At 25.6% G+C, this 11,358-nt stretch overlaps 1 protein-coding gene across 4 annotated transcripts in view; it reads right to left on the bottom strand.

Moving 5' to 3' along the window:
* Window positions 1-5,990: 5,990 nt before the first annotated feature.
* LOC129969546 (N-acetylneuraminate lyase-like) overlaps window positions 5,991-11,358 on the bottom strand; it is a 45,850-nt gene continuing 40,482 nt past the window's right edge. For all 4 annotated transcript variants that reach the window (XM_056084165.1, XM_056084168.1, XM_056084166.1 and 1 more), the window contains 2 exons: window positions 9,203-9,242; window positions 5,991-6,360 (listed from right to left, as the gene is read on the bottom strand). In XM_056084165.1, the coding sequence (XP_055940140.1) occupies window positions 6,209-6,360; window positions 9,203-9,242 (192 nt within the window). In that variant the 3' untranslated portion in view covers window positions 5,991-6,208. The remainder of the gene's footprint in view (window positions 6,361-9,202; window positions 9,243-11,358) is intronic.

The raw sequence follows: 11,358 nt of genomic DNA, 5'->3' as shown, positions 1-11,358 counted from the left end.
TTTCGAAAATTGATCTCAGAATGAAAAAGAGAGAAAAAGGGAAAGAAAAAGATGTTTTTTTTTTTTTTTTCCTTTGTCAACCACGCATATTATGAAGCAGTGGAGAAGATATCTTTATTCAGTCAAATATTCGCCTGACCAGAACTTCAAATATTTTGACAAAAAATATAATGGCAATTGAATTAAACTACATTACTTCGCCTTCTTTTAATCAAGAATATTTGTACAAAAAGAAAAGCGCCGCTAGTGCTTGTGCAGCTCATTAGTAAACTTTTGAAGATAAAAACACTGAAAGATTAAACGAAATTTCAGGCAACAAAGTTTTAGTTACTTATTGAAAAAGAAAATAAACCTTTTTATGGATTAGAAACCATGAATAAGCTACCACTTCAAAGTCATAAAGCTGGAAAATGCATGTAGTAACTTCTAGTTGAATATGATTTTAAATAAGAATTTCAAAAGTTTCTTTGGTGAAAAGCCACATATAGATTCTACAAAAGTATTTCTACAAAATTATTTCTTATTATTCTTCTCTCTTTATGCTGTTCTTCAGAAAAATTTAATTTTTTTTAACTTCAAAGTAATGGGAAGTTGGGCACAAAAAATAATTTCAAAATAAATTACAACTTTAATATCACACAGAACAAAAGAAAAAAAACATTGATTTGTTATGAAATTCATTTAGACTTTAGAAAGATACAAAATTATATAGTTCAAAAGTCTTGTACGATAACAGAAATGTCAGAAGAAAACCTGAATATGTGATTAGATCAGCGCAAAAGTATTCATTTTTTTTTTTGTCATAAGTTATTAAAATTTTCGCAGATGTGCCTAATAAGATAATAATACATTTTTAGTGAATTTTTCACTCATGTATATGTTTTTCCTTACATTAAATAATAGGATCCTTATTAGCACAAAATTGTTACAATATCTGTTACAACACTGTTACAATATCTTACATAAGTTATTAAAATTCTCGCAGATGTGCCTAATAAGATAATAATACATTTTTAGTGAATTTTTCACTCATGTATATGTTTTTCCTTACATTAAATAATAGGATAATTATTAGCACAAAATTGTTACAATATCTGTTACAATATCTGTTACAACACTGTTACAATATCTTACATAAGTTATTAAAATTCTCGCAGATGTGCCTAATAAGATAATAATACATTTTTAGTGAATTTTTCACTCATGTATATGTTTTTCCTTACATTAAATAATAGGATCCTTATTAGCACAAAATTGTTACAATATCTGTTACAACACTGTTACAATATCTTACATAAGTTATTAAAATTCTCGCAGATGTGCCTAATAAGATAATAATACATTTTTAGTGAATTTTTCACTCATGTATATGTTTTTCCTTACATTAAATAATAGGATCCTTATTAGCACAAAATTGTTACAATATCTGTTACAACACTGTTACAATATCTTACATAAGTTATTAAAATTCTCGCAGATGTGCCTAATAAGATAATAATACATTTTTAGTGAATTTTTCACTCATGTATATGTTTTTCCTTACATTAAATAATAGGATCCTTATTAGCACAAAATTGTTACAATATCTGTTACAACACTGTTACAATATCTTACATAAGTTATTAAAATTCTCGCAGATGTGCCTAATAAGATAATAATACATTTTTAGTGAATTTTTCACTCATGTATATGTTTTTCCTTACATTAAATAATAGGATCCTTATTAGCACAAAATTGTTACAATATCTGTTACAATATCTGTTACAACACTGTTACAATATCTTACATAAGTTATTAAAATTCTCGCAGATGTGCCTAATAAGATAATAATACATTTTTAGTGAATTTTTCACTCATGTATATGTTTTTCCTTACATTAAATAATAGGATCCTTATTAGCACAAAATTGTTACAATATCTGTTACATAAGTTACATAAGTTATAAGTCTTACATAAGTTATTAAAATTCTCGCAGATGTGCCTAATAAGATAATAATACATTTTTAGTGAATTTTTCACTCATGTATATGTTTTTCCTTACATTAAATAATAGGATCCTTATTAGCACAAAATTGTTACAATATCTGTTACAACACTGTTACAATATCTTACATAAGTTATTAAAATTCTCGCAAATGTGCCTAATAAGATAATAATACATTTTTAGTGAATTTTTCACTCATGTATACGTTTTTCCTTACATTAAATAATAGGGTTCTTATTAGCACAAAATACAACACTGTTACAATATCTTACATAAGTTATTAAAATTCTCGCAGATGTGCCTAATAAGATAATAATACATTTTTAGTGAATTTTTCACTCATGTATACGTTTTTCCTTACATTAAATAATAGGGTTCTTATTAGCACAAAATACAACACTGTTACAATATCTTACATAAGTTATTAAAATTCTCGCAAATGTGCCTAATAAGATAATAATACATTTTTAGTGAATTTTTCACTCATGTATACGTTTTTCCTTACATTAAATAATAGGATCCTTATTAGCACAAAATACAACACTGTTACAATATCTTACATAAATTATTAAAATTCTCGCAGATGTGCCTAATAAGATAATAATACATTTTTAGTGAATTTTTCACTCATGTATACGTTTTTCCTTACATTAAATAATAGGGTTCTTATTAGCACAAAATACAACAATGTTACAATATCTTCCAGATATTTGCCAACATGCAGAATATCGGACAACATATGGGAGAATATCATATAATATCTTGTGCTAATAAGGGTTCGTGGATTTTCCAGTTTGATTGGATAAGTATTTTAAAACGTAAAACAGACATTTAAGGTGATAGGTAATCTTTCTTTTAATTTTATGCAAGTAGCTGTTTACTTTAAAAGAACTGTTATAAAATGTAGCATCAAATTTTAAGAAATAAATTTTATTACAAATATAATGCTACTAACGCAAAGTCATTTAAAAGTAAGAAGTTTAAGGTAATAATTATCGTGTAATATAGTTCTACATAATATTTAAAATAATAATTTAATTTTAAATTTAAACTAAAATCAGAGAATAAAAAAAGTCATGTCCTTTTAGTTATCTTGAATATTAAATGTGCATTTTTATTTTATATGATTGATATGCATGGGTGTAGGCATTTAATTAAAAAAAATTCTTTGATTCTCGTCTAATATGCCAAATGTGTGAAAGTATTAAAAACAGTATTATGAAACGAATTGCTATAAAAAGTTTCTTTTAATTGTGTTTTCGTAAATGAAATAAATTGATATTTTCCAAAGTCTACAGAGTCTTTAAGTGGAGGTCGAATAACTTCTTCATATTTTTTTATCATTACTAAAATTAGCACCAGACAGTTTGTCTTCTACTAAATTATCAAATGTGAATAATTCCGAATTTAAGATATTGGTATCACAGCATATAATCTTCGAAAGTGATAGTGAAATAAGCTTGGAAAACTACAAATAATGAGCCCTTACGCAGTATGAATCACAGAGAAAGATAATCAAGAGAATTCCTTTTAATATCTCTTGATTGATCGCAGCGCCAACACTGAATGATCGCAGCGCCAACACTGAACGATCACAGCGCCAATACTAAACGATCGCAGCGCCAAGACTAAACGATCGCAGCGCTCCCACTCGCAGTTTCCAGGACTACAAACCGAAACTATCGCCGCCATGCTGTTCTAGTTGTGGTATGAATGTGTGTGATTGTGCCTCTTGTGATATAAATGAAGTACTATACAATGATTCTGAATTATTTCAGGATTGTAAGGACTGTAACGACATATATAAGAGAAATAAGCAGTGTTATGCCTTAATGTAAAATGAAATATTTTTATTTCACTTGGAGAAATATATTTATTTATTTTTTTCGCTTTTAATTGCATCCAAACCAATTTTAATGTTAATTACAGACCATGAAGGAAATTTTTGATCATGATAAGACTAATTTCGAACATGTAGAAAGAGTCATTTTATTCAGACTTGAGATATATATATATATTTAAATGTATTACATTAAGAATTTAAGTGCATTATTATATTCATTTATAAGCACTTATTTACTTTTCCAATTAATTATATAATTACATTATCACTTATGCAAGAACTTAAAGAAGTCTTGAAATATTTAATCAATGTATATAGTCATCTACCAAAGTCTGCAACTCTCGGCAGAGTTTTAAAATATATCCTCCCTTTTTATCTGTATCATTATCGGATGCGTAGGTCCCAACTTCAATTTTAGAGTCGGGCAATTCAGTAAGTTTTTTTTTTTTTTTTTTTTTTTTCATATTTAAAGTGATTGATTTATTGTAGCTAATAAATATAAACATAAATAACTAATATTTATGCTGATTCATTATATTCTCTTTTCTCAGACCAATTTCAAGTCATTGATAATGTTTTTTTCAGTACTTTTTTTATTTTGTATTCAGCATATTTTATATTTATATAAATAAAATTACTTGTATATGTTTCTGTTAGTGGATTGCTATTTGTTTCCATATGATTTTAATTGAGTATTCAATTGATATAAATATTAGCGAATATTATGGATAAAGAAGATCGCATTATAAGGGAACGAAACTTTTCTTTAAATTTAACTAGTTTACTACAAATAAGTTTTTTTATTATTATTTCTGAATCATTCTGCCAGTATGCATGAGGTTTTCTACGACAATTTTTATTACTTAATCTGTGACAATGAGATCTGAGATATTGTTAACAGAATAACCGTCCGTCTAGACAGGCACTTTTTCTAGATTCTAGATTAATTATTTCAGGAAGCGAGTACGAATTCGCTTTGAATTTTTAATGAATTACTATTTTGAATTAATTAAAGATTTATGTCCCGATATTATTCGATTCACCAGTCAGTCGCACTACTGAATGCAAAAAAAAAAAATTAATGTAGGAGATTACGTAAAAATATCGATTTTTTTGCAAGATTATGATTTTTTTTTTTAAATTTAATCTTCATAATCTTTGAAAGAGTTCTTTTATAAAACCATTACAATTTTCTTTCTATTTTTGGAAATTAAGCTGATTTTTAGATTTGCAATAACATACATTTTAATGCTATTTTGCATTTTCGATGCCATTTCCGCGAATTCCAATCTTTGAAAGCATTTTCTCACGAAAAACCTTATAAATTAAAATCTGATGCATGTTCTTTTGTTTGATTTTAGTATCATAATTCTTCAATATGTTCTGTAATTTCTGAATTAGAAAATAAGTAATCTATTCATTTAGAAATATTTTATAATTGCTTTCGTGCTTCAAAATGTGAAAAAAATAGGAAAATTCGTGTTATTTATTATTTGAATCCCAATATTTAAAGAATGGATAGAAATACTTTTTTAGTTCAGTTATTACTTGCTTTTATATATTTCTTAAGAAACATTTTCAGCAAATCATTTGATAAACATCTGAACTAGAAGATTTTCGCTTTATTTCTCTTTTTAACCAAAAAACGCCCTTTTAGCTGGCGTCCTGGCCTAGGGGTAGCGCGTCTTCCCCGTGATCTGAGCGTTCCTGATTCGAGTCCTGGTTCGGGCATGATTGTTCTCTTCCTTGTGTCCTCTCTGTGAGGTGCGTGAATGAGCCCCCCTATAAAAAGGGGTTGTGCAAGCGAGTGTGTGTGTGCTATCTTCATTTGAGCTAGAAGTCAGACTTCTGCTCTCGGGTGCTCAGGGGTCTTTACCCTCAGAAGCTACTGCGTAAAAATTTGGCTTAAATAGTCATACAACAGAAAAACAAATGCCTTTTTTTTTCATTTGGAACTTAAATTATATATTTTGATTTCATAGGTGCTTTATCAATTTCTTTTATACAAATATTCAAAAATATAACTATTTTCGAACGTTTTTGAAACGTAATTACATACCTTAAAAATACTGCATACTTCTTTATTTTTGTGACTGTTTCACTATTCTAAATAAATATAAGTAACCGAAATCTATCTTCATTAAGACATTAAAATTAAAAACATTAAAAAAGTAAAAAAAATAATAATTTTATTTATTACAATCATTTTGGCACATTTCTTCAAAAACTGAAATATTACAACCAAAAATCACACGGAAATATTTCAAACATCAAAAGAAAAAACCCGCATCCAATCAAGATCAAACAGAACATATTTTAAAACATGAGAGAAAACTTGGTAGAAAATCCCCGAAAGCGCCGTCATCCGATATCCTTTAAATCTAGGCCCATTCCTCTGGCTTGAGTTTTTTCAGATCTTCTTTGAGTTTGGACAGAGCCTCCGGGCTTAGAGGAACCAATGGCACTCGCGGAAGTCCGACATTGATAGGGCCTACAATATTCATGACTGCTTTGAAACAGGCTATTCCTTGGCCTGCATAAAAGAGAGTAAAATCGTGATTTCAGGATTTCAGAAATATATTAAATTACGCGAAAAAAAGTTTATGAAAAAGTTTATGTCATGAAAAAAAGTTTAGTTGTTGGGAAATATCTGTGGTTATAAGTAATAAAAGGAATGAAACTCAATTTCATATAAAGAGTAGAAAGGGCAAGGATAAGTAAAATCCATAAACAAATTTAATAACCAAAATTAATAATGGGAGATAGTTTATTGTTGTTAGAATGAAAACTCTTACAGTGAATTCTGAAAAAAAATGGATTATGAAAATTCACTTTCATATTATTATATTCAGATCTTTTTTTTTATTCTTTCATATTATTATATTATATTCACTTTTAAGTGATAAAAAATTCATAATAAGGATTAAATGGCATACAGTATGAAATTCATACAAAATAATCTTTTATTAATCAAAATTTAACCAAAATGAATAATGGGAGATAGTTTATTGATGTTAGAAAGAAAACACTTACAGTGAATTCTGAAAAAAAAATGCATTATGAAAATTCACTTTCATATTATTATATTCAGATCTTTATTTTTATTCTTTCATATTATTATATTATATTCACTTTCAAGTGATAAAAAATTCATAATAAGGATTAAATGGCATACAGTATGAAATTCCTACAAAATAATCTTTTATTAATCAAAATTTAACCAAAATGAATAATGGGAGATAGTTTATTGCTGTTAGAAAGAAAACACTTACAGTGAATTCTGAAAAAAAATGGATTATGAAAATTCACTTTCATATTATTATATTCAGATCTTTTTTTTTATTCTTTCATATTATTATATTATATTCACTTTTAAGTGATAAAAAATTCATAATAAGGATTAAATGGCATACAGTATGAAATTCATACAAAATAATCTTTTATTAATCAAAATTTAAACAAAATGAATAATGGGAGATAGTTTATTGCTGTTAGAAAGAAAACACTTACAGTGAATTAAAAAAAAAATGCATTATGAAAATTCACTTTCATATTATTATATTCAGATCTTTATTTTTATTCTTTCATATTATTTATTATATTATATTCACTTTCAAGTGATAAAAAATACATAATAAGGATTAAATGGCATACAGTATGAAATTCATACAAAATAATCTTTTATTAATCAAATCGAATTATCCTAATACACATGCATCCTGATCAGTGCTATACCCCAACCCCATAAACAATTTTGTATCGGCAATTTTCAGTTTGACTTATTTTTTCCTTGAAATTCATCATTATATACCTTCTACAATCTTCATATAAAATTTTGCATCATTTTTTTAAAAAAAAGTTCCAAGTATCAGTAATCAAACTATGAAGCTTTGAATATTACTGTTTTAGATTATTTTAATCCATTTTGCTTGGGTAGTGTAAGAAAGATCCAATAATCAATACACGCACGCACTTTCTCAAAGCAATTGTTAATTGGAAAATAATAATAATGAAATGAAAAGTTTCACAGTTCAGTCAGTTTTGCTCTGAAGCCTGTAAGCTTTTTTTATTCTAATTAAAGTCTTAATGTGTCAAAAGTATTTTACTAAGCATGCTTATAAAACTCCACGATTGTATAAAAATTTAGATATCATTTTTTCAGAGTTACATTTATTATTTAAAATAACATAAAATATAATTTTTTATCGCTGAAAATACATGTCTATCTCTAACGATTTAGAAGTTAACTATAAAAACTTAATTAAAATGGATACCCAGTATAATATTTAAATTAGCGAATTAAGGTAAAACAAAATAAATCAAAAGAATTAAATTCACATATATTTTACGTCATCTTTTTTTTCCCATCCCTAAGGACCAAATAGCTTATGGCCGAGAGCATCATTCCGAGGTATGAAATCAGTAATTTATTGATTTGTACAAACTGCATCAATTAATCCTCTTCGTAAAGGGAAAATTAACTGATTTTTTCTAGATGATTCAAGAATTTTAAAAAAAGTCACTATCGGTGGAAATTATCAATATTCTGAAGTTATATTAATATACAATATTATATATACAATATTTAAAAAATTTTCATGCAAATAGGATGAATCACAAATTAAAAATCTTCAATTTTCGTTTCTTCATATGACATGAAAGGAAGCAAGCACATAATAAATAATACGATATTTTGTAATTATAAAGTTAAAAATTAAAAATATACAGTTAACTTAATGTTCTTAGAAAAAAATTTATAAAAAAATTTCCTTCCTTTGTTGAATTAATTCATGAAATTTACTTATTTACATTGTAAAATATTTAGTTAATTCCTTTTTTTCTAAAATGTTCAATTGAAAGAAAAGAATATAATGTTTAAATGTTTAACATTCGTCAAATAACAGCGGTAAAATTAATTTACTTCTACAATTTTCGAGCCGCTATTCGTTCCATGAAACATTCCCTCATATTATCATAAATTTTCTCATATAATTTGCATGTAAAATCAGCAAATACAATTTTTTTATGTTGGATGAAGAAATATTGGCTCTTTATAAAACTTTTGCAGTATGAATATTCAAAGCGATGAATATCAAATCATGTCTGATAAGAATTACATCAGAGATGTTATTCGCTCTTGTTTTTTCCACTATTATGAGGTATTCGATATTCTTAATGAAAACTATATTCAGGTAATTCCTGTATCAGTATAAGAACGTAGGTTTTGAATTATGTTACGAACCATAAATCTAAATAAACAAATATAAACAAACAAAACAAGGTGTACATTGTTATAAACCGAATTTTCATAAACCAGTAAAAATATATCAGAATTTATTTTTTTTAATCAAATAAATAAATAAAATGATTCTTACCGTGCTTTGTGAGCGTCAAAACAGCCTCTAGAACTTTGTTCTAAAATAGATAACATGAGACAATTATAAAAGAAATTAAACAACATTCACATAGATTATAACAGCAAGTAAATTAATAGTTCTAAACATATTTTTAATGCAATATTTAGTTTCTAAATTGGCAGATTTTTTTTTTTTTTCATATTTTAAAGCTGTAGAGGTTATTTTTTGCATCGTAGAATGAAAAAGCATCTTTTGATGTATATATTCCAAGGAGTCTGTAATAATTTTTAATAAAAGTATTTTTTAAATATTACATAAATGTTATTTATCTCAAAAATGTATAAATGATCAAAAATGTTATAATTTGTTTTATTAAATGGAGGAGAATTAAAATCAACTTCCAATTAATGCTTTAATAATGGTCAGAAAATAAGCAACATAAAAAAAAACTTAAATATGATATTATGTAAATAATTTTAAATTTGCCTTTCTCGCATCAACATCTTATACTTTTTTTCATGAATTTCACAATTCTCTAAATTGGTACATAGAAATACTTCTATGTACTGGTAAAAAAAAAAAAAAACTAGTTCCCTACTAAAGAAAATAAACTAGTTCACAAGTAAAAAAAATAAACTAGTTCACTAGCAAAGAAAATAAACTAGCTCACTAATAAATAAAATAAAGTAGTTCGCTAGTAAAGAAAATAACTAGTTCGCTAGTAAAAAAAATAAACTAGTTCACAAATAATGGAAATAAACTAGTTCACTAGTAAAGAAAATAAACTAGCTCCCTAGTAAAAAAAATAAACTTGTTCACTAATAACTAAAATAAATTAATTCACTAATAAAGAAAATAAACTAGTTCACTAATAAAGAAAATAAACTAGCTCCCTAATAAAGAAAATAAACTAGTTCACTAGAAAAGAAAATAAACTAGTTAGCTAGTAAATAAAATTAACTAGTTAGTTAGTAAAGAAAATGAATTAGTTAAATCCCCAAACTTTTGCGAAAGGCAAAATTTAACATAAATCTTTTGTAGAACAAAGGCTATAAGAAATTAAAGTTAAGAAAATATCAAGACAATACAACTTTAGATAAGAATAGTGTTCCTCATAAAAAATAAATGTATTCATTTCAATGACATTATTTTGACATGAATGAAATACTTAAAAATACCATAAAAATGTATTTTTTAATTTGTTTAAAAGAGGAGATCAAAGATTGCAGTTTGTACTTTTCAAATCATTAGATCTCAAAGCGATCTTTCAAATTTTTAAAGAGTTTTATAAAATAATTTTAAATAGCTTATAAAAAGATTAGAAAACCTTTAAAATTAACATTTACACACAAAAAAATCTATCATAAATAATCAAAGTCGTAAAATGAATAAATCTGTCGTAAATCATATAATAATCCAAAATTCAAACAGCAACTACTTAAAAATTTTCAATTATAATTCAAAATTAAACATATTTATTATTTATTTTCATTCTTTCCAACAACAAAAATTCTATTAGAAATTCTTCAGATAGTGAAAGCTGAAAAAAAAATTCTCAAGGTGTCCTCAGTTAAGAAAACAAAAACAAAAATTACAAACAAAAAAAATTGTCATAAATCATCAAAGTCATAGAAAAATGAATCTGTCGTAAATAATATAATAATTCAAAACTTAAACAGCAACTAGCTAAAAGTTTTCAACTATTATGACTTCTTAAAACAAATTATCAAATAGTTCAAAATTAAACATATTTATTATTTATTTTCATTCTTTCCAACAACAAAAATTCTGTTAGAAAAGAAAACTAACAAAAACTTCAGATAGTGAAAGCTGAAAAAAAAATTCTCATGTGTCTTCAGTTAAGAAAACAAAAAAAAAACAAAAAAATTACAAACAAAAAAAATTGTCATAAATCATCAAAGTCATAGAAAAATGAATCTGTCGTAAATAATATAATAATTCAAAATTTAAACAGCAACTAGCTAAAAGTTTTCAACTATTATGACTTCTTAAAACAAATTATCAAATAGTTCAAAATTAAACATATTTATTATTTATTTTCATTCTTTCCAACAACAAAAATTCTGTTAGAAAAGAAAACTAACAAAAACTTCAGATAGTGAAAGCTGAAAAAAAAATTCTCATGTGTCTTCAGTTAAGAAAACAAAAAAAAA

Source organism: Argiope bruennichi, chromosome 5 (genome assembly GCF_947563725.1).
Source record: "Argiope bruennichi chromosome 5, qqArgBrue1.1, whole genome shotgun sequence".
Taxonomy (NCBI): Eukaryota; Metazoa; Arthropoda; class Arachnida; order Araneae; family Araneidae; genus Argiope; species Argiope bruennichi.
This window is presented reverse-complemented; position numbering and strand designations above follow the sequence as displayed.